This window comes from Ahaetulla prasina, chromosome 7 (genome assembly GCF_028640845.1).
Source record: "Ahaetulla prasina isolate Xishuangbanna chromosome 7, ASM2864084v1, whole genome shotgun sequence".
Taxonomy (NCBI): Eukaryota; Metazoa; Chordata; class Lepidosauria; order Squamata; family Colubridae; genus Ahaetulla; species Ahaetulla prasina.
This window is the reverse complement of record NC_080545.1, coordinates 96,631,949-96,655,634: the sequence shown is the minus strand read 5'-3', so window position 1 is coordinate 96,655,634 and position 23,686 is coordinate 96,631,949. Positions and strand designations below refer to the sequence as shown.

Sequence of the window (23,686 nt, the reverse complement as noted above, 5' to 3'; positions counted from 1 at the left end):
GAAGTGAGATCTTTGGAGGCCGTTCCTGAAAAGGCTCTGCAAAGCTGGTTTACTTCCAATGGTGGATATACCGCAAACACAGTTTTCAAGAATGATTTGGAAACCCATTGGCAGGGTTTTTGTAACGCATTCAACCAGCTCAGTTAAACTTCGGGTGGCTTCGTTCTTAGAACAAGCTAAGTCTAATTAGCTTTAAACTTGGTTAGGGTTTTTTTGGGGTGGTGGTGGTTTGTCATACAAACTCAGCCTGTTTCGTCAATTTGTGGCTTAATGTATTGTGTAAACTGAGAAAGTGGGTTAACCAGTAACAGTTAAACATGTGCTGTGACCTCAATCATTTCAGGTCATATGTATATCATGTGACACCAGAGCTCTGGATGGTCCATTTCTATTCCTGTTCTCCTTCCATAGAACCGAATTACAGAATTATACTGGATAAGTATCTTCCCAGGAAGCTTTCTTGTGCCTGCAGAAACATAAAATAAAATAAATAAATACAGGATTTAAAATTGCCTGCCTTCAGGGCAATAGTTAGTGCTAGTAGGTAGTGCTTGACTTACAACTGGTTGCTTAATGACTGTTCAAAGTTACAACAGACCTCCCCAGAGCTACTTATGACCCATTTTTTTGAAGTTACAGTGATCGCATGATCGCAGTTTCCAGGGGAAAAAAAAACACCACCCACTGGGGAAAACACCCACAACTTCTGGAGGCAAGTTGTCCCACTGATTAATCGTTCTCACATGTCATTGATTGTGGTTAGCTTGTGCAGTGCTTTGATCTACATTTGATACTGCTAAAGGGGCTCCCACATGCTGCGCAGGGAAACGCCACGATGGCTTTTACAAAACATAAAATCTAGGATCCTGTTGTGACCCAGGCCCAAGTAAGTAGTTATAAACTTAGTTTGTGGGGGGAAAAAAAAACTTTATCCGAACAGCTGGGAATAACTTCATTCCCAGCGTCCTTCAACTCAAAGTAAAACAAATGCCTCCCAAACACAAATTCCTCAGTTATCTCACAAACCTTAGTCCAATTAGGCAAACCGCCAAAGGCCCTTCCTGGCAAACATCCAGAAGCCACAGAAACAAAGACGGAGACAAAGCAGGAGACGAAGCAGAAGACGCAGCTACAATGTTGTTTTCCGGCAAAGCCCAAACACCGTTGCTGGTCTGTTTTAAGCCTTATGGGAGGGGCCAATCATCTCCTGGCCTTACTCCCGAGTTGTCCTTTTTGCTTGAGCTGCTCTTGCCTTCTGGCAGCTCTTCTCATGCGTGCATTAGGAACAGACTCCTCCTGTTCCTCTGCCTCACTACTATCAGTCTCTGGAGGCTCTGGAGTTCGCACCTCAATTCCCGATGGCCCTGGCCTCACCTCAGCCTCATCGCTGTCCGACTCCGTTGCCAGCTCCTCAGGCTGCTGGTGGACCACAACTGATCCCACATGCGCCTTCTGGAATCTAAAGCTCTGCACTGTGTTAATCTTTGTGTTCCGTTTGGACACAGTGAAACACACTAATCACGCAAAATGTTTCTAAGCATTCCATGAGTTCATGCCTAAAGAAAAGTGATCTCCCAGGGACCTTCTACCTGTTAGGAGTGTTAGAGGAAATCTGTGAAAAGATGTAGATTATTATTTTTTTTACATCTCACGTACCATTGAAAATTACCGGGAGCCCTTCCGCTGGCCAGGAACCTTTATAAAATGAAGACCATAGTCCCTGCAGCCATAATGCATAAAATAGCTAAGAGAGGGGGAAAAAGAAAGCCATAAATTTCATGGTAACTAAATGAAACAGTCATATCCCACTTCCTCAATATCACTACATGGGAATAAACATATACAGCTTAGAACTACGCCGCCTTCGGTATGACCTAGGCTTAGCTCCTAAAATTATCTGCTACAACATCCTACCTGTCAATGACTTTTTCAGCTTCAACCACATAGATAGATAGATAGATAGATAGATAGATAGAGACAGACAGACAGACAGATAGAGATGATAGATAAAGATGAGAGAGAGAGAGAGAGAGAGATGATAGTTAGAGATAGATGATTTATAGATAGATAAATGAGATAAATGATAGAGATAGATGATAGATAAAGATGAGAGAGAGAGAGAGAGAGATGATAGATAGAGATAGATGATAGAGAAAAATGAGAGAGAGAGAGAGATGATAGATAGAGATAGATGATAGAGAAAAATGAGAGAGAGAGAGAGATGATAGAAATAGATGATTGATAGATAAATGAGAGAGAGAGAGATGATAGATAATAGAGAGATAGAAGCTGGATTGATATATATTGATAGATGATAGATAAATAAATGATAGGTAGATAGATAAATGTCTTCGTTCCAATTTCGCTACCTCCTTTCATCAGTATTAAATGATACATCAAAATACAGTTTTAGTTAAGCAGACCTGAGGTCTGGTCTGGTGGTACCTTCCACAATAACCTACTTTATCAGGCAGGAGCCTCCATATGAAGCTGCAAATGAAGTGGATACCCTAAGTAAGTAATAAGAAGGCTTGGGGGAAACGTTGTCCATGGCGTCGCGATGGGTCGGACACGACTTCGCAACTAACAACAACAACAACAACAACTCTAAGTAATCAGTGCTACTGACTCAACACCCAACTGTGCCCCAGATGTTGTTGCTTCCCAGCCCCACACTGCCTGCAAACTGTCTTTTTCAAACTTCAGGACTAAAGGACGCAGCAAATGTCTTGCACGGCCCTCTTACCTGGATTGAGACGCTGCTCCCCCGAAGTCAAGTGGACCTCATCGGTGCATTGTGGATTTAAGCTGGACCAGGCGGCAACTCCACTAGAGTTCTCACACGTAATAATACCAGTGCCGGGGACCCATACTTGAGATTCATTCAAGTATTTAAATGTTAGCTTTTGCCCCAGTTTATACTTTGTCACCTTAACAGTGGCATGCTCCACTCGGACAGGAGTGCCACAAAATCCTATGGATTTTGAGAAAAGAGAAAATGAGAGAACCTCCTCCCCTAAAACTGACAACCTTAAATTCATCAGAATTTAGCCGGTGACTAAACATGACAGTCACAGTAGGATAAATTGATTTACTGATTCACGGTCCTTAGAGTAGTTGGTGATGTGATAATATTACTCCGCTGGATAATTAAGAGGCTGATATATGGGCAAGAACATTTAATTAGGGACAACAGCAGAGGAACCATAGGTTGGTTGAATTTGTAGAGACCGGGCAGAATCCATCCAAATTGTTGTGGCTTCACATACACGCTCATTCACACTTAACGAAATGTTCTTGTTGCATCCACTATCCACCAATCCTATTACAGCCCAGTGCAATGGCCTAGTTCATACAACCTGCTAAGATAATTATAATAACAACAGAGTTGGAAGGGACCTTGGAGGCCTTCTAGTCCAACCCCCTGCCCAGGCAGGAAACCCTACGCCATCTCAGACAGATGGTTATCCAACATTTTCTTAAAAATTTCCAGTGTTGGAGCATTCACAACTTCTGCAGGCAAGTCGTTCCACTTATTAATTGTTCTGTCAGGAAATTTCTCCTTAGTTCTAAGTTGCTTCTTTCCTTGATCAGTTTCCACCCATTGCTTCTTGTTCTGCCCTCAGGTGCTTTGGAGAACAGCCCGACTCCCTTTTCTTTGTGGCAGCCCCTGAGATATTGGAAGACTGCTATCATGTCTCCACTAGTCCTTCTTTTCATTAAACTAGGCATACCGAGTTCCTGCAACCGTTCTTTATATGTTTTAGCCTCCAGTCCCCTAATCATCTTTGTTGCTCTTCTCTGCACTCTTTCTAGAGTAATTGCAGGTTCACCGAACCACAAATGTCAGGTCTAAGGGTGAAGATCACGTGGTGAGATTCACCTGGGATCGGTTCTTAATTTTCTTACACCTGATAGACAGAACCTTGCCAGGCTAAAGTTGTAACCTTCTAATTTAATCAATTGTATCTTGGAGATTCTAGATGTGGCTATCCGGACTCCCAAAGGTGTTTTCTTCAGGAGGCAACTGGATTTTCTTGTTTTTTCTTTTGAAGACATTTCGCTTCTCATCCAAAAAGCTTCTTCAACTCTGACAGTATAGTGGGGAATGGAAGGATTTATATTCCTTGCAGACAGCTGGTCATTTGCATCCTTTTAGAGGGTCTTTGAAGCACTTGGAGGTTTATTTGTGTCCTCAGGGTCACCTGAGTGATGCAAATGGATCCTGGAGTCTGCAATTTTTTTTTTCCTCTGGAAATCCATTCCTACTCCCACACCATTTAAATCAGGGGTCTCCAACCTTGGCAACTTTTAAGGCTTGTGGACTTCAACTCCCAACTCTGGGAGTTGAAGTCCACAAGTCTTAAAGTTGCCAAGGTTGGAGACCCCTGATTTAAAGGGTATTCATCCCAAATTGTATAGCTAAAAGTCTATAGAGATTCTCAGTCATCCAGGTCAGGGGTCTCCAACCTTGGTCCCTTTAAGACTTATGGACTTCAACTTCCAGAGTTCCTCAGCCAGCTTTGCTGGCTGAGGGACTCTGGGAGTTGAAGTCCACAAGTCTTAAAGGGACCAAGGTTGGAGACCCCTGATCCAGGTCACGATTGTCCCAAAAGTGCTTTTTCTGGAGGCTTTATTTTTCAGAATTTAAATCCTTCCATTCCCCACCATCCTGTCCGAGCTGAAGAAGCTTCTTGGATGAGAAGCGAAATGTCTTCAAAAGAAGAAAAAAAACCAAGAAAGTCCAGTTGCCTCCCGAAAAAAAAGCACCTTTGGGACAACCATGACCTGTTACAAATATTTATTTATTTAAAATATTTATACACTGCCTTTTGTTATATAGTGCACACTCCTTTAAAGATCCCCCCTCCCCAAATCCTTATTTGTGCTGTCCTCAAACTTTGTTGCATGGATGGGGTTCATTGGTTTTCATTTGGCCTCAGATGGCCACACGGGTCCATACGGAGAATGAATTTGCTATTATTGCAAGCGGTATTTAAAAAACAAATACTCGGAGTTACCTTCTGCGGCTGTTGAGGTTCTGGTGCTGATTTGGGGCCCAGTGGAACTGTTCTCCCATTTTTCGGTAGGAGGCAGCCCTGAAAGAAAAATTTACCAACATAGTCAGTTTTGCAGAAATTCTAGTAAGAAAAACAAAAATCCTACAGAGGTACAACCAGATTCCCTAGATTGCAGTTTCTGAGTTTGGATGAAGTTGGGATGAGATGGGAGAGAGGTCTGCAGGGAGATAGGGTGTAAAAAAAAAAATGAAGATGGCCGTCTGATAATTAAATCTAGCTCTAGATCAGCGGTTCTCAACCTGTGGGTCGGGACCCCATTGGGGGTCGAATGACGATTTGCCAGGGGTCGCCTAAGACCATCGGAAGTATGGGAAGTATACTTGTGAGTTGAAGAATCGCGCTCCAATGGTTGACTCCACAAGCCAGCTGCAGGCTCTTCAAATTGCTAGCCGAATTCGGCTTCAGGTGCGATGAATTAAAAAAGAGAGAAATCTTTGCTCTGATGTCTCCCTCTCAAGCCAGCTGCAATCACTCCCAATCGCTAGCCTAATCTGGCTTCAGGCGCCATAAACTTAATAGGGGAGTGTTGTGTCTCGTCCGCTTTCCCCGCAGCCGGGGCCTTCTTATCTGCTTCCGAACGCTGAGGAATGTCCTAGCATGCCTCCCGGCCCCAGCCCTGGCTCCATGCCCAGACAGGCTGAGGAGGAAGAAGCGCCTCCAGCCCCCAGCCCTGGCTCCATGCCCAGGCAAACGGAGCAACTAGACCCCTCCCCCTCCCCCACAGCATGTGAGCCTGAGGAAGGTCAATTACCAACAGCTGCAGACTGGAGTGACCCTCGCTTCAGGAGAATTGATAAGCGGCATCAACAGAAGGAAGGGAGGGGCAGGCCGGGATAAATGCTGAGTCATGGAGCCACACCCCATGGCCTATATAAAGGACCTGCTTTCTGGCATTCTCTGAGTCAGGCAAAGTCTAAACATACCTTGCTGAAGTCACTTTCTGGTCTCCTGCCTGCTCTGAGGACTTTGCTAGGACTTTGGCAGAGCTGCAGAGGCACGCCTGATATGGATTTCCCTGACCCGGCCATCAGCGGAGGAGTGGGACACGACAGGGGAGGAGTCTCCGCTTTAGTGTCTCTGTCCTCAAGGCAATCTCAAGCAATAGTCGATACAGCTAGTCAATACGGCTTCAGGGGCAATAAATTCAAAATGAAAATAATTTTACGGTTGGGGTCGCCACATCGTGGGGAATTGTATTAAAGGGGTCGCAGCACTATAAAGGTTGAGAACCACTGCTCTAGATACTTTCCTCGGTTTACTTTTTCTAATAAGCAACCGAGTCGGAAGTTCATTTGTGTCGTCAGTTGTGGGAGCTTCATCACTGGAAGCTTTCAAGAAGAGAATGTCAGAAAGGGTGTACGGCAGGGATGTCAAACTCACATCGTCACGTGATATATTGGGATTTCCCCCCCACTTCACTAAACCGGGCGTGGGCGTGGCCAATACGTGACGCATCCGGACTACGGGCTGAGAATTTGACAGCCCTGATGTAGGGTCTCCTGCTTGGGCAGAGGGTTGGACTAGATGACCTTCCAACTCTGTTAATCTGTTAAATTGAAAAGTACTTTCTCAGAGTACTCTGATAAAGTAGGATCACCCTATGGAAAGGGAGAACCCATTGAGACCCATCATACATTCCCTTTTACAGTTAAGACGTCAAAGAAAATGAAAGAGAAAAGACATGGCAAAAATAATTTCCCCTTTGCATAGGCAATATGTTACCTGTAGTCAAATGTGTTACGTATTTGCATCCCATAATACCACAAAAAGGGACGTGGTGGCTCAGTGGCTAAGGCGCTGAGCTTGTCGCTCAAAAGGTCACATGACCACGGAGACGTCTTCGGACAGCGCTGGCTCTTCGGCTGTGAAACGGAGATGAGCACCGCCCCCTAGAGTCGGGAACGACTAGCACATGTGTGCGAGGGGAACCTTTACCTTTAATACCACACATGTTCATTAAAATGAAGTGTGACGACAGAAGTGGGGGCACATTTTAAGATGTTAATAAGTGAAAAAGGTTGTTTGGAGGTCACAAGACAAACCAGATGCCAGTTAGCACTAGCAAGCTGTCTCTTATCAGGAGGCATTATCCAGACAAGCTATCAATCAACTCATAGAGCAAGAGGATAAAAAGTCTTCCCACATTCCAGTCTGTAATGGTTTGATAAACCCTTATCACCATTTTAAAAGAGAGAAAAACAAGTCAAATGCAAATGCAAAGTAACTGTAATGTTCGTTAGCAACAGTACAAAATCCACCTGGTACCAATAAAGGGGAATATTTGTAGTTTAGGATTGACATGAGGGGTGCTTAGTGCTCTCTGAATTCGCTTGTTTTCTTGCAGATGTTTCATGACCCAACTAGGTAACATCATCAGTGCTTCTCAGTTTGGGTCATGAAACTTCTGCCAGAAAACAATAAATCTCAGAGAGCACCAAGGATCCTTCAAAGGGTGAAATCCCTAGCTTTATATTTTGCATTTTATTTCTAAATAACTTAATCTTACCAACTACTTGCCCACTGCAACTACATCGCCAAAAAGGCTTTAAGAGTTGTAAACTTAATCTTGTGTAGCTTCTTCTCCGGAAAGATTACACTATGTTCTGTCTCCTTCCTCACTTCGGATTAACGAGCTGGCCTTCAGCCAGTGGATTCACGGCTCTTATCAGTCTTGGCAGAGAAATCGCAGCTGCCTGCCAAAGTTCAAACAAATGACTCACGTAGCAAGACTTTCGGCTCTTTTTGAAACGGTTCAGCTAAACTTTTGCTTCCTATGGACTGAGAGCAGTCCCAAAGCTCCTTATATCTCCTGTGGGGTGGGGCTCCTGCCCCACCTTCCATTTGATGACGCCGCCTCTCTAATCTTCTGAAGCACCGGTCAATCCAAGCTTGATTATTATTATTATCATCTGGGTCTGAAGGCGTAGCCTGGGGAAGGGAGGAATCAGGAAATGACGGCCTCATTACGTCCTCCGACTGGCCTGGTTCTGGCTCCTGGAGCTGGGCCAAAGGAATCGGTGCTCCCAAGGTAAGCCTTACCGGCCTTTCCCCCTCACTCTCGGAGTCACTTTCAGGCATGGGGCCAGGTTCGGGGGCTGGAGTCGCAACACACTACTAACCAGAGCATACAAAACATTTGCTAGACCAATTCTCAATTACAGCTCGCCTGTCTGGAACCCACACTTCATTTCGGACATTAGTACAATCGAGCATGTCCAGAAATATTTTACAAGAAGAGTTCTCCACTCCTCTGATCACAACCAAATATTTTATGCCGCCAGACTTGAAATCCTGGGTTTAGAAAATTTAGAACTCACGCTGCCTTCGGCATGACTTGAGTATAACTCATAAAATCATCTGCTATAATGTCCTTCCTGTCGAAGACTACTTCAGCTTCAATCACAACAATACACAATAGATTTAAACTTAAAGTGAACCGCTCCAACCTTGATTGTAGAAAATATGACTTCAGTAACAGAGTTGTTAATGCCTGGAATGCACTATCTGACTCCGTGGTCTCATCCCAAAATCCCCAAACCTTTAACCAAAGACTATCTACTGTTGACCTCACCCCATTCCTAAGAGGTCTGTAAGGGGCGTGCAAAAGAGGACCAGCATGCCTGTTGTTTCTATCCTAATGTTCCCTTTGATTGTATTCAATTTGTATGGTTATTTCATGCTTCTACTTATATATATTGTTGTGTTTGACTAAATAAATAAATAAATAAATAAATTAACTATAACTATTACTAGGTAAAGAAACACTGCTGATGTTACCTAGTTCAGGGGTCTCCAACCTTGGCAACTTTAAGACTTGTGGACTTCAACTACCAGAATCCCTCAGCGAGCATATTATCCTATGTGCTTTAGCATTCCGTTATAGTTTCAATAGTATAACCCTCAAGAAAAATATATGAAATTGTCTGTCTGTTTTCTTTTGTCCTGTACACCATATTTCATCCATTTTTACAACATCCCTCTCCTTTCCTTTCCTTTCTCCTCCTTCTCTTCTCCACTCCCCTCTCTTTCTCTCTAGTTCCCTCCTTTCTTCTCCTCTTTGATGCTCTATATAGGTTGATGACAACAAGCTTACTTTATGCACAAAAATGGAAAGACGCTTCGATTCCCACAATGGACAAATGGCTGCAGAGGTTGGTGGAGTTAGCAGAGATTGACTGCTTTGATAAAAGGAAAAAAAAAACCCCACAATTGCCTTGGTTTCTACTTGGAAACCGCTTCTGGACTTTGTGCTTGAGGTGGGGGCGGGGGGAAATGAAAGTTTGATTTTGGGCTTTACCGATTAGATAGGTTTTTTGTTATAGAAGTGGCTAAATTATACTATTATGTAAAAGTAAGCAGTGGATGTTTGATGTTATTAGTTTATTCTACTGCACCAAAAGGAGTCGGAAATCATTTCTAAATTTATTTTTAGAATAGAATAGAATTCTTTATTGGCCAAGTGTAAAGTGACCAGATTTCAGCGATGGCAAAGCGGGACACCATTGACCGGGGGCTGCGCATGCGCTGAGTCTCGCCACCTGGCTGGAGGAGGAGGAGCAGCTGCCGCTTCTCGGCTCTTCTAGGCAGGCTCGGCTCTCCTCGGCTCTCCTCTCGGCTCTTCCAGGCAGCGGGCGATCTCGCGCCCCCTTCTCTGCCACTCCCCCTTCTCCGCCTCCTCCTCCTCCTCTTGCGTTGCTGCCTCCCATTTTCAGAATGGGAGTGAAAAAAAAAAATCGGGACTTTTTTGAAATGCCGCGGGATGTGGGACAAATTATTAAAAAACGGGACTGTCCCGCCAAAAGCGGGACGTCTGGTCACTATAGCCAAGTGTGACTAGACACACAAGGAATTTGTCTTCAGTGCATAAAGCTCTCCATGTACATAAAAGCTATAAGTGATAAATCATGATCATAGTCATGATTTATCATAGATACTAAATAAGCAATCAACATAAATCATACTAGGACACTAAATAAAACAATATAAATTGTAAAGACACAAGCAACGAAGTTATAGTTATAAGTAGGAATGGAGATAAGGTAAAGGTTCCCCTCGCACATATGCGCTAGTCATTTCCGACTCTATGGGGCAGTGCTCATCTCCATTTCAAAGCCGAAGAGCCAGTGCTGTCCGAAGACATCTGCGTGGTCGTGTGGCCGACATGACTAAACGCCAAAGGCGCACAGAATACTGTTACCTTCCCACTAAAGGTGGTCACTATTTTTCTACTTGCATTTTTTAAATGCTTTCGAACTGCTAGAAGCTGGGACAAGTCACGGGAGCTCACCCCATTACGCGGCACTAAGGATTCGAACCGGTGAACTGCAGACCTTCTGATCGACAAACTCAGCATCTTAGCTACTGAGCCACCTTTCCAGAAATGGAGATAGGTAATAGGAAAATGAGAAGAATAATTTATTTATTTATTTATTTATTTTTATTTATTTGTCACAATATCATACATAAGCATAAGCATGAAGCAATAGTAGGACAGGAACGGTAGGCACGTTTGTGCTCTTATGCACGCCCCTTACAGACCTCTTAGGAAAGGGGTGAGGTCAATAGTAGACAGTTTTTGGTTAAAGCTTTGGGGATTTTGGGAAGAGACCACAGAGTCAGGTAGTGTATTCCAAGCATTAACAACTCTGTTACCGAAGTCATATTTTCTGCAGTCAAGATTGGAGCGGTTAACATTAAGTTTAAATCTATTGTTTGCTCTTGTATTGTTGTGATGTGATGTGATGTGATAATGGTAATAAAGACTTACTAAATAGTTTGACAGTGTTGTGGGAATTAGTTGTTTAGCAGAGTGATGGCGCGGGGGGGGAAAACCTGTCCCTTTCTTTCTTTTTCCCCACACCTTCCCCTTCTCTTTTCCCTCCTCTATCTTTCCTACTATTTTCTTTTGTATTTGTGTATCTTACAGTATTAATACATAAATAAACTGAAAAAATATTAAACAGAAACTGCGTCATAGCTCCCTGCAGAAGCAGACATGCGCTTCCTGGAGACGGTATTAGTTAACCACAATGTTTTTCCTACAGCGATGATATCAGCTTCACGGTCGTCTGATAAAAAACAGCGGGGGGGGGGGGGTCTCACTGAAGCAAGCTCAGAGTTCTGGGGACAGGCAGAAAATTGTTCCACCCCTTAGGTTGGTCCACGTTAGCATTGTCCACATGTTGGTGTGTTGCATTTCCTCTGCCAAGCTCTCTCAGACTTTGGAGAATTCGTAAGAAGGGGAGCCAGATAAAAGCTACCGTTTTGCAGATATTCTTATCAAAATATTCACTTTTTTGGGGGGTCTTAGATCTTTTTCAGATCCATGCAGGGGTGGGCTGCTGGGGATTCGCAGGGGTTCAGGAAAACCTCTGGTTAAGATTCTGTGCAGTTCCGAGAACCCCCAAATCCCACTCCTGGCTGGCTCTGCCCACCCCACACCTCCCCTCCCAGGAGTCTCCACACAGCCTGTTTTGGATGCAGGTAAGTACAAGATCAGGGAGGGTGAAATACGGGCCTATCGGAAGTTCAGAAAGGCCGGGGCCATTTCTGGCCTCCAGAGCCTGGGGAGGCTGTTTTCGCCCTCCCGGAGGCTCGAAAAAAGCCTCCAGAGCCTCGGGAGGGCAAAAACGTTGCCCCTGTCGTGGTGCAGGAGGCCGACTAGGCCATGCCCCACCCATAGCCACACCCACCCAGCAACCAGGCAGAGAACCCCTTGCTAAAAAAAAATTTCCCCAATTTTTTTTTTATTTTTCCATAATATTTGCAACAATTTAACCAGTGTACAATACATTCAATTATCCAACATTTATTCCTCCCCATAAATTATGCTCAATCGGGCCTGCCCAGTCCCCACTCCCTTCCTTAAACCTTTCTACCCTTCTCTACCTTCTTTTACTTTCTCCACCTTCCTCCACCTCACTTTCCTACTTCCTCTCCTCCTTCCCACTTCTCACTTCCATCCTTTCTAACCCTCTCACTTCCCCTCCTTCTTCTCCCCCTACTACCTACCTACCTACTTTCTTCCTTCTCTCTTCTCCTCTCTCCCTACCCTTTCCCTTCTGGAGTGGTTGCTGAGCAGGCCCGAATTTGCACCATTCCAACTTAATTAATTCTTCAATTATTCGTGTACATTGGCAATCAATCAATTTATAATCTTCCCGCTTCGCCCCCTTTCCCCTCCCCCCCAAGACTTCCCAGAACAAAATACAGGGTATTATATCTAACAACCATAATCTAAAATATAACATAAGACATAATCCTCAGTCCTTTCACACCTTCCCACTATCAATTCCCTTCTTTCTTAAACTTACTAATACAAAACAAATCCTAACTTCACTCAAAAGCTAATTGGTATTTGATAATTGGCATTTGATAAAGTAGACCATAACCTACTACTAGATAAAGTAGAAAAATGTGGGTTAGACAGCACCACCACCAGATGGATTCGTAACTGGCTGACCAACCGCACTCAACGTGTAGTCCTCAACGGAACTACATCCACATGGAGGGAAGTATGCAGTGGAGTACCCCAAGGCTCTGTTTTAGGCCCAGTACTCGTCAACATCTTCATCAATGACTTGGACGAGGGGATAGATGGGGAACTCATCAAATTTGCAGATGACACCAAGCTGGCAGGAATAGCCAACACTCCAGAAGATAGGCTCAAGTTACAGAAAGATCTTGACAGACTTGAACATTGGGCGCTATCTAACAAAATGAAATTCAACAGTGAAAAAAGTAAGGTTCTACATTTAGGCCAAAAACAAAATGCACCAGTACCGTATATGTGGTACCTTGCTCAATAGTAGTACCTGTGAGAGGGATCTTGGAGTCCTAGTGGATAACCATTTAGATATGAGCCAGCAGTGTGCAGCAGCTGTTAAAAAGCCAACACAGTTCTGGGCTGCATAAACAGAGGATAGAATCAAGATCACGTGAAGTGCTAGTACCACTTTATAATGCCTTGGTAAGGCCACACTTGGAATATTGCATCCAGTTTTGGTCGCCACGATGTAAAAAAGATGTTGAGACTCTAGAAAGAGTGCAGAGAAGAGCAACAAAGATGATTAGGGACTGGAGGATAAAACATATGAAGAACGGTTGCAGGAACTGGGTATGTCTAGTTTAACAAAAGAAGGACTAGGGAGACATGATAGCAGTGTTCCAATATCTCAGGGGCTGCCACAGAGAAGTGGGAGTTGGGCTGTTCTCCAGAGCACCTGAGGGTAGAACAAGAAGCAATGGGTGGAAACTGATCAAGGAAAGAAGCAACTTAGAACTAAGGAGAAATTTCCTGACAGTTAGAACAATTAATAAGTGGAACGACTTGCCTTCAGAAGTTGTGAATGCTCCAACACTGGAAATTTTTAAGAAAATGTTGGATAACCATCTGACTGAGATGGTGTAGGGTTTCCTGCCTGGGCAGGGGGTTGGACTAGAAGGCCTCCAAGGTCCCTTCCAACTCTGATGTTATGTTATGTTATGGTATTTTTTAATCTGATACTTATTTTGAATGTAATCAATCCACTTTCTCCATTCCAAAATATATATTTTTTGTGTATAATCTTTCAAGTAGGCAGTAATTTTTGCCATTTCTGCTGAATTGGATACTTTACTAGTCCGTTGTCTAATTGTAGGTAAGTCTTCTTTCTTCCAATATTGTGCAATCAATAATCTCGCAGCAGTTATTAGGTTCAAAATCAATTTAGTCTCGATAACTGTACAGTCTGAAATTATTCCTAATTAAAAAAAACCTGTGGAGTAAACTTAATCTTCTTTTTCAAGATGGCCTGCATAATCCACCATATTTTAATCCAAAAAGCGGAGCCAACCGGAAGTCCCCCTTGCTAAAATTTTTGAAGCCCACCCCTGGATTCATGGCTCTGTGGGTGCAAGTTGAGAAATAATGCAAGATGGGAGCTGCTTGATGAATGAGAGCTTAATGTTGGGTAGAAAGTCAGCACCCACCTTCTAGAAGAATGAAACATTTTGTGGAATATTTTTAGAAAAGGCAGATTATTATATTTAGAGTATTGCATCCAGTTTTGGTCGCCATGATGTAAAAAAGATGTTGAGACTCTAGAAAGGGTGCAGAGAAGAGCAACAAAGATGATGAGGGGACTGGAGGCTAAAACATATGAAGAACGGTTGCAGGAACTGGGTATGTCTAGTTTAATGAAAAGAAGGACTAGGGGAGACATGATAGCAGTGTTCCAATATCTCAGGGGCTGCCACAAAGAAGAGGGAGTCAGGCTGTTCTCCAAAGCACCTGAAGGTAGAACAAGAAGCAATGGGTGGAAACTGATCAAAGAAAGAAGCAACTTAGAACTAAGGAGAAATTTCCTGACAGTTAGAACAATTAATAAGAAAGACTTGCCTGCAGAAGTTGTGAATGCTCCAACACTGGGAATTTTTAAGAAAATGTTGGATAACCATCTGACTGAGATGGTTTCCTGCCTGGGCAGGGGGTTGGACTAGAAGGCCTCCAAGGTCTCTTCCAACTCTGTTGTTATATATTTCCCTAAAGGAGAAATGGAGAAAGATGCTCTTGGAGACAGAAAGCCGCCTCCAAGTCTTTCTTAATAGCCAGAGCAGATATTGACGCCAGCTTTTAGAAATGCAGATTTGATAATCCATTCAAGACAAGATATTTTGAAAGAAAGGTGGAATGGTAGGATTAGAAGCAGCCATCACCCAAGATCCAACACAGGAAAAAGCCATTAAGCCACAATATAGGGATTGCCCAACACCCTTTCAGAACGCAAGCCCTCATTGCATCCTCCTCCAAACTTCAACCAAACTTAGCTCAGACAACCTATAGAGCCAGCTATGACCCCTACAACAGCCAATAGAATACATTGCACAGGAACAGGAAGCTCAAGCGCACAGCCCAAGAGAAGGTATTAAAAAAAAAACCCACTCTCAACTCCATGTGGTCAGCTGCCCAGAACCATAAACACTGGAGGTTCTGATCATCATTAAAACTTCTTTCCAATCAACCTCCATGTTTCCAATGTCTATCCCCCCCGAGAAAGATGGATATTTCTTCCCACAGTTTGCATGATTCATTTAACAACTGCTATTAATTCACTTAATGTATTTTTCAGTTTATAAAACGCACTTTTTTGCCTCCCAAAAGGGGCTGAAAATGTATGTACGTCTTATAGACAGAATATTGCCGAAGTCCCACCCATCCACCGGCCATTTTTTTGGGCCTCCACACACATTTTCAGGCCTTTTTCCCAGCCTATTTTCAGAGCTTTTTTTCAGACAATTTTAGAGGCTTTTTTCCGATTGTTTTTGAGGCTTTTTTCAGCTTATTTTTGAGGCTTTTTTGGCCCATTTTGGGGGCTTCTTTTGGTCCATTTTTGAGGGTTTTTTCGGCTCATATTTGTGGCTTTTTCCAGCCCATTTTCCAGCCCTTTTTCCAGCCCATTTTTGAGGCTTATCTTTGAGGGTTTTTTCAACCCCTTTTTTGAGACTTTTTTTTGGCCCAAATTTCCCCCCAAAAAAGCCTTGAAAACGGGTGGAAAAAATGGGGCAAAACTCACAAAACAATTTCTTAAGCGATTGCCATTGCTTTGCAGTGAAGTTCATTTCTGGTCATACATCAAGGACTAACTCTATTCCCCAGGCTTCCCAAAGGCTTCTCAGCAGTGGTGAAATCCAAATTTTTTTACTACCGGTTCTGTGGGCGTGGCTTGGTGGCGTGGTGTGGCTTGGTGGGTGTGGCAGGGGAAGGATACTGCAAAATCTCCATTCCCACCCCACTCCAGGGGAAGGATACTGCAAAATCCCCATTCCCTCCCCACTCCGGGGGGAAGGATACTGCAAAATCTCCATTCCCACCCCACTCCTCGGGGAAGGATACTGCGAAATCCCCATTCCCTCCCCACTCCAGGGGAAGGATATTGTGAAATCCCTATTCCTCCCCACTCCAGGGGAAGGATACTGAGAAATCCCCATTCCCTTCCCACTCCAGGGGAAGGATACTGCGAAATCTCCATTCCCACCCCACTCTGGGGCCAACCAGAGGTGGTATTTGCTGGTTCTCCGAACTACTCAAAATTCCAGCTACCGGTTCTCCAGAACCTGTCAGAACCTGCTGGATTTCACCCCTGCTTCTCAGCAATCCCATCTCTTACCTATGCAAACTGGTTGGGAACTGCTTATCCATTGAACGACTCCAGAGACATTCTTGCATCTGATAATGTTAGTTATTCCGGCTTTTCTCTTGTAGCCTTCATCGCAATAATATCGAGCCCAAGTACCCACAACATATTGATCCATGTAATACTCTGCACATTTAGTTGTGTTAGGGTCAGGACATTCATCTGTGAAGAAAGAGAAACTATAAATATGGTGCTGTTTGATCCTGCCTGAAAGCCCCAGTTGGACGGGATCCATTGCATTCTTCCACCGTTCTTCCAGAATGGAAAAGACCCAAGGAAGCAGAAGCTCCTTCATGTAATTCTTTAGGACAGGGGTTCCCAGCTTCTGGGCTGTGGATCGGTCCCAGGCCATGGCCTGTTAGGAATCAGGCCAAACAGCTGGAGATGAGTGGAAGTTGCATGTGAAGGATTTAGGCTGCATATTTCTCCTTCCACTTCCAGTCCATGGGGAAAAAATGTCTTCTACAAAACTGGTCCCTGGTGTTAAAAATGTGAGGGACCTCCTCTGCTTTATTATTATATAATTCTTCTCATCTTTCCTATTACCTATCTCTATTTCTACTTATGACTAAAATGTGTTGCTTGTAGCTTCACGATTTATATTGTTTTATTTAATTTCCTAGTACGATTTATGTTGATTGCTTATTTAGCATTCTATGACTTTCACTAAGTGTTGTATCTTCTGATTTATGAGGAATGTATTTTTATGACTATGATCATGATTTACCACTTATAGCTTTTATGTACACTGAGAGCTTATGCACCGAAGACAAATTCCTTGTGTGTCCAATCACACTTGGCCAATAAAGAATTCTATTCTATTCTATTCTATTCTATTCTATTCTATTCTATTCTATTCTATTCTATTCTATTCTATTCCTTCTCTAATTCTATTCTATTCTATTCTATTCTATTCTATTCTAATTCTATTCTATTCTTTCTCTAATTCTATTCTATTCTTTCTCCACTTCTATTTTTTCTCTAATTCTATTCTATTCTATTCTTTTCCTTCTATTCTATTCTTTTCCTTCTCTACTTCTATTCTATTCTATTCCATTCTATTCTATTATAATTCTATTCTATTCTATTCTTTCTCCTATTCTATTCTATTCTATTCTATTCTATTCTATTCTATTCTATTCTTAGGATTTAATAGCATAATAATTATTTCCTTCAATAGAAAGAAAGAAGGTTGCACATCAATACAGCAGGGCTAGAAAATCAGAAAATAGAAGCAGAAGTTAGACATTTAGAATCAAGGAGGATATGTAAATAAAAACAAAGTAATTTTTCCCCATAAGGAATAATGTAGTAAGTCATAAGGCAGCCAATACCAAGAAGTTCTACCTTGTGCGTTGAGTACCAAACAAATGATGAGTACCGGAGACAAAATCTTCACACCAAAATGTGTTAAGTACCAAATTTGGTGAGTTTCTAAGCAGTTGAATACCAAGGTACCAACAGTACCTTGAAATGAAAGCAAGGCACAAACATCTCCCATCCTTCCCTCCCAAAATGGCTCCAGGGTCCTATTTTCTCTCATCAAGACAAAATGGGAACCGACCGAAATAGGAAGAATGATTTTTGGTGCTTGGCATAACATGGAATTTGCATACTTCCTGCATCTGAAAACTTTCCTTCTTTTTTTCCCCCTTTTTTTAAAAATATTTTTTAATTGTTTACATATAAATATATTGAATACATATAATTGTCTTGGCACTCCACTTGCCATGAAACAAAGGTAAAAACAAATAACATATATACTATTTTAAACAGTGGTAGTGTTGTATGGTTATTTTTGACCATCATATTCTAGAATGTCAACTAATCTATTATTCTAATACTTACGTTCTAATACATACATAATGTCTCTTTCCATCTCCACCTAACCTGATTCTTTCGCATTCCAACTTCTATCTCATGTTTCTAACCATTGATAGAATCTATTCCATGTACTCTGTATCTCCTTTATCTTGTCGTGTCCCACTCCTCCTCTGACGGCCGGGTCGGGGAAATCTGTATCAAGCGTGGCCACAGAGCCTCTGCAGCTTTGCCAAAGTTCTGTCAGAGTTCTCAGGGCAGGCAGGAGTCCAAGATGTGACTTCAGCAATCCAAATTAGACTTTGCCTGACTCAAAGAATGCCAGAAAGCAGATCCTTTATATAGGCCATGGGGTGTGGCTCCATGACTCAGCACTTATCCAGGCCTGCCCCTCCCTTCCTTTTGCTGACGTCGCCTCTCCATTCTCCGGAAGCGTGGATCCATCCACCCTCCAGCTGCCGGCAATTCCAGCTCGTGACTGGCTTCAGGTTCCTCATGTTCACATGCTGTGGGGGAGGGGCTTATTTGCTCGGTTTGTCTGGGCATGGTGCCAGGACCGGGGGCCGGAGGCATGCCAGGCCCTTCATCTGCATTATCAGTCTCTGGCTGAGATAACAGGAGATGAGAGGGGCCCGGCTGCGGAGAGGGGGGGGCGGTTGAGACACAACATAGCTTTTATTTTTAGTGTTAGTCCATTTCCGCACAGACTAGTATCTTCCTTATCATCTTCTCTTCTGAAGGGGTGTTTTCGTTCTTCCACTTCTGCACATACACAATTCTTGCTGCTGTCAAGATGTGTAATATATTGTCCCTTTATCATAGCCATCTGATATAATACCTAACAAAAATAATTCTGGCTTAAACTCTATATGTTGTCTAATCATTTTTTCTAACCACATATGAATTTATAATCCAAAATTTCCTTGCCTTTATACAGGTCCACATGTGGTAATATGTGCCAGGTATTTGTTTACATTTCCAATAGTTTTGGGACATATTGCTAAACATTTTGGCCAATCTTGCCACCCGTAGAACATTTTATAAGTTTTCCTTCTAGTAGCATAACGTTTGGAATCCTTGGTGCTCTCTTGAGCTTGGTTGTTGACTGGTAGGCGTTTCAGGACCCAAGTAGGTAACATCTTCTGTGCCACAGATCAGGGGTCTCCAACCTTGGCCACTTTAAAACTTGTGGACTTCAAGTCCCAGAATTCCTCAGCCAGCTTTGCTTTTCTGGCTGTGGAATTCTGGGAGTTGAAGTCCACAAGTCTTAAAGTGGCCAAGGTTGGAGACCCCTGCCACAGATCATCAGCACTGATGATGTCAGCTAGTTGGGTCATGAAACATCTGCAAGAAAACAACCAAACTCAGAGAACGGTTACAAGAAAAGTTATTCTTAACCCCCTCTCTCTAAGGTTTCAATCTAATTTCCTTCTATATGTAGTCTACCTTTTCTAATCATCAAACCCATGAATCATGTTTTTTTTCCCCCTTTTTGTCAGCAAAAAGTCCAGAAAAGGTTTCCAGTCCCTAATGAGTTCACGGCTTCCATCACCTCTGCCCCAGCGCAGAAACTCCCCTGAAAGATTCAGGTGGCCTTTTTCAAGCTGAAATGTATCCAGGTAGAAATTCAAAAGGATTAAAAAAAAAACATTATTTCTGAAAGATAATGCACCTGTGGTTTTTTTTACAAAAAAAAAATTAAAAATGTAATGGGTTCTTTTCCCATTTATAATGATTTCTGCTGGTTGGCTCTGACTGAAAATATATATAAAGATATATACTCAAAGATATACTCAAAGGGCCGCGGTGTGGCTCAGGCTGTAAGAAGCCTGTTATTAAAACACAGCTGCCTGCAATTACTGCAGGTTCTAGTCCCACCAGGCCCAAGGTTGACTCAGCCTTCCATCCTTTATAAGGTAGGTAAAATGAGGACCCAGATTGTTGGGGGGGGGGCAATAAGTTGACTTTGTAAATATACAAATAGGATGAGACTATTGGCCTACACACTGTAAGCCGCCCTGAGTCTTCGGAGAAGGGCGGGATATAAATGTAAATAAATTAAAAAAAAAAAGATGGTAAAATGAAAAAAAAAACAATCTTCAAGTGAAACCCAGCCGTGTGCGTAACCAACTCTCACTTTCCATCAAAGCCAGCCACATTTCTCTCAAGACTTCAAACAGTTCTTTGAAGAAGCTCCTTGATGGAACCACATTTTGTCTGCTGCGTAACTTGCCGTCATGTCAACCAGGTTTTACTTTCAGCCGGGCTTTTACTTTCAGCCTCTTCCCTTTCACCCAAAGTCATCGAGGTGAACAAAAATGGAAAAACATGCCTTGTGTGAGACTTCTCTCACAAGCCTTGTAGGTTTCCTGACTTCTTAATGAAGTTAAGAATCCACCTCCCCTTGAATTCTTCGTGATTTTAAATTTTTTTTTTTAAAAAAAATTAAAGTTCGTTAGGAGATAAAATACAAATTAGAAAGGAAAATCAGAAAAGTTAAAGAGGAAAGAAGAAGGGTGCGGCGAAAAAGAAAGCGTTAAAACAAAAAAAAAGGCCAGCAGCGATTTCCAGATAGAAACAAAACTAGGTAAGTTCTTGTCTTTCCTTTTGTAATTTAAGTCGCTTTTTCTTTTCAATATTTCTGGTTAATAAAACTCTGGAAATCTATTTTCCTTGTCTGTAGATGGCTGCTAGAGGCTTGCCATTTATCAGATGTGGGTTTCCTCCTTCGACAACTGGAGGGTTTGCTTGGGTTCCCCATTTCTCCTTGTTCTGCCAAAACTCATGAAGTTGTGGACCATCAGAAACTCCCAAGTTTCTTGGAAGGATAGGGTTTTTTAAAGAAAGAAAGAAAGAAAGAAAAAGAATCTAGGAATAAGAAAATTGCAATGCATTTACTCCCTAATATCAATGAGAAAATGTTCCTGGATAGAACAGAACAGAATAAGAGAGTTGGAAGGGACCTTGGAGGTCTTCTATTCTAACCCCTGCTCAACCAGGCGACTCGACACCATTTCTCAAATGGACAGCTCTCAAATGGACATATCTCAAATGGACAGCTAACATCAAAAACATCATTAAAAAAGGACAACAAAGAATGTTCTTTCTGCGCCAACTCAGTAAGCTCAAACTGCCCAAGGAGCTGCTGATCCAATTCTACAGAGGAATTATTGAGTCTGTCATCTGCACCTCTATAACTGTCTGGTTCGGTTCTGCAACCCAACAAGACAAACACAGACTTCATAGGATAATTAGAACTGCAGAAAAAATAATTGCTACCAACCTGCCTTCCATTGAGGACCTGTATACTGCACGAATCAAGAAGAGGGCCGTGAAAATATTTGCAGATCCCTCGTATCCTGGACATAAACTGTTTCAACTCCTACCCTCAAAACGACGCTATAGAGCACTGCACACCAGAACAACTAGACACAAGAACAGTTTTTTCCCGAAGGCCATCACTCTGCTAAACAAATAATTCCCTCAACACTGTCAGACTATTTACTGAATCTGCACTACTATTAATCGTTTCATAGTTCCCATCACCAATCTCTTTCCACTTATGACTGTATGACTATAACTTGTTGCTGGCAATCCTTATGATTTATATTGATATATTGATCATCAATTGTGTTGTAAATGTTGTACCTTGATGAACGTATCTTTTCTTTTATGTACACTGAGAGCATATGCACCAAGACAAATTCCTTGTGTGTCCAATCACACTTGGCCAATAAAATTCTATTCTATTCTATTCTACTTACGGGACCGTCTGCTGCCACCGAATGCCTCCCACCGACCCGTACGCTCTCACAGAGAGGGACTCCTCAGGGTGCCGTCGGCCAGGCAGTGCCGACTGGCGACACCCAGGGGAAGGGCCTTTTCTGTGGGGGCTCCCACCCTCTGGAACGAGCTTCCCCCAGGACTTCGCCAACTTCCTGACCTTCGAACCTTCCGCCGCGAGCTTAAGACACATCTATTTTTCTGCGCAGGACTGGACTAGAATTTTTAAATTTTTAAATGTTTAAATTTTAAATCTGGTTTTAATGGGGTTTTATTATTTATATCTCTATTTTAAATATTCGGCCTATGTAATAAGTTTTTTAAATTAATGTTTTATTCTGTATATATATATATGTTTTTATATGGCTGTAAACCGCCCTGAGTCCCTAGGGAGATAGGGCGGTATAAAAGTGTGAACAATAAATAAATAAATAAATAAATAATGCAATTCCAGCAACCGTTCCTCATATGTTTTAGCTTCCAACCCCCTAATCATATTTGTTGCTCTTCTCTGCACTCTGTCTAGAGTCTCAACAGCTTTTTTATATCATGGGTATAGTCACCAAAGTTGAATTTACCTTGAGGCTAACTTTACCTTGCATTTCTCTCTCTTTCTCTCTCATTTTCAGGAACAGGCTAGGTCTGATCTACCTGTTTTTGGTGAACTACAATTCCCAGCCTCCCCTCAGCATGATATAATGGTTGATGCTGCTGGAAATGGTAGTTCAGCAGTAAATTCTCTACCAAGAGTGGAACAAACTAATTAATAATCTTTCTATCAACTGAAAAATGTCCTCAGGGACAATTAGCTCACAAAATATGATTCCAGGATCATTGTTTTGTAGAAGCAATATTTGCAGACGGGTAATGTTAAGCTGTCACCTGATTTGCCTTCTCCGAGACACACAACCACTCTGCCAACTACGCCTAAATCATCTGCAAAAAACCAAAAAAAAAAATCTTCTTAAATTCTTTGCTTCCGAATTTTGATTTCATTCACGGGCACGTTCAGAGACAAATCCATCCGGGGGAAATGGAATTGCTAGAACAGTTTACAACAAAATGCCTTATGCCACCAGACTTGAAATCCTGGGTTTAGAAAATTTAGAACTCCGCCGCCTTCGGCATGACCTGAGTTTAACTCATAGAATCATCTATTACAATGTCCTTCCTGTTGAAGACTACTTCAGCTTCAATTGCAACAATACACGAGCACACAATAGATTTAAGCTTAAAGTGAACCGCTCCAATCTTGATTGCAGAAAATATGACTTCGGTAACAGAGTTGTTAATGCCTGGAATGCACTACCTGACTCTGTGGTCTCTTCCCAAAATCCCCAAAGCTTTAACCAAAAACTGTCTACTATTGACCTCACCCCATTCCTAAGAGGTCTGTAAGGGGCGTGCATAAGAGCACCAGCATGCCTACCATTCCTGTCCTAATGTTCTCTTTGGTTGTATCCAATTCGTATGGTTATTTCATGCTTATACTTATATATATGCTTATACATCGTATAGTTATTTCATGCTTATGCTTATATATACTGTTGTGACAAATAAAATAAATAAATAAAGTTTGCCTTCCCTTACATATTTTCAGATGACAATCGCAACGGAAGAGAAGTTAACTTACCCTTTCCAAGCCCTTCACTATAATGGCAAATGCTGCATAACAGAAGGAGCCCAAACTTAAGAAAAAAGCCGGTCATGTTTTCTTGAGTTGAACTTCAGATCAGTTTGAAAAGGAGTTTTAGCTAACAAATTCAGAGTCTGTAGATCTCTCTTCTGGAGGTCCAGAGCAGAAGGCAGTTTGATCGTATCTTGCCA

The 23,686-nt window shown here is 42.4% G+C and overlaps 1 protein-coding gene across 1 annotated transcript; it reads right to left on the bottom strand.

The window, feature by feature from the left end:
• Positions 1–328: 328 nt before the first annotated feature.
• LOC131201791 (interleukin-15 receptor subunit alpha-like) lies at positions 329–23,686 on the bottom strand. The gene is made up of 6 exons (XM_058190004.1): positions 23,493–23,686; positions 16,229–16,417; positions 5,022–5,099; positions 2,747–2,974; positions 1,657–1,744; positions 329–466 (listed from the first exon to the last, which is right to left on the bottom strand). Exons 1-5 carry the CDS (start codon positions 23,566–23,568, stop codon positions 1,698–1,700), a joined length of 618 nt encoding a protein of 205 aa, XP_058045987.1. The 5' UTR covers positions 23,569–23,686; the 3' UTR covers positions 329–466; positions 1,657–1,697.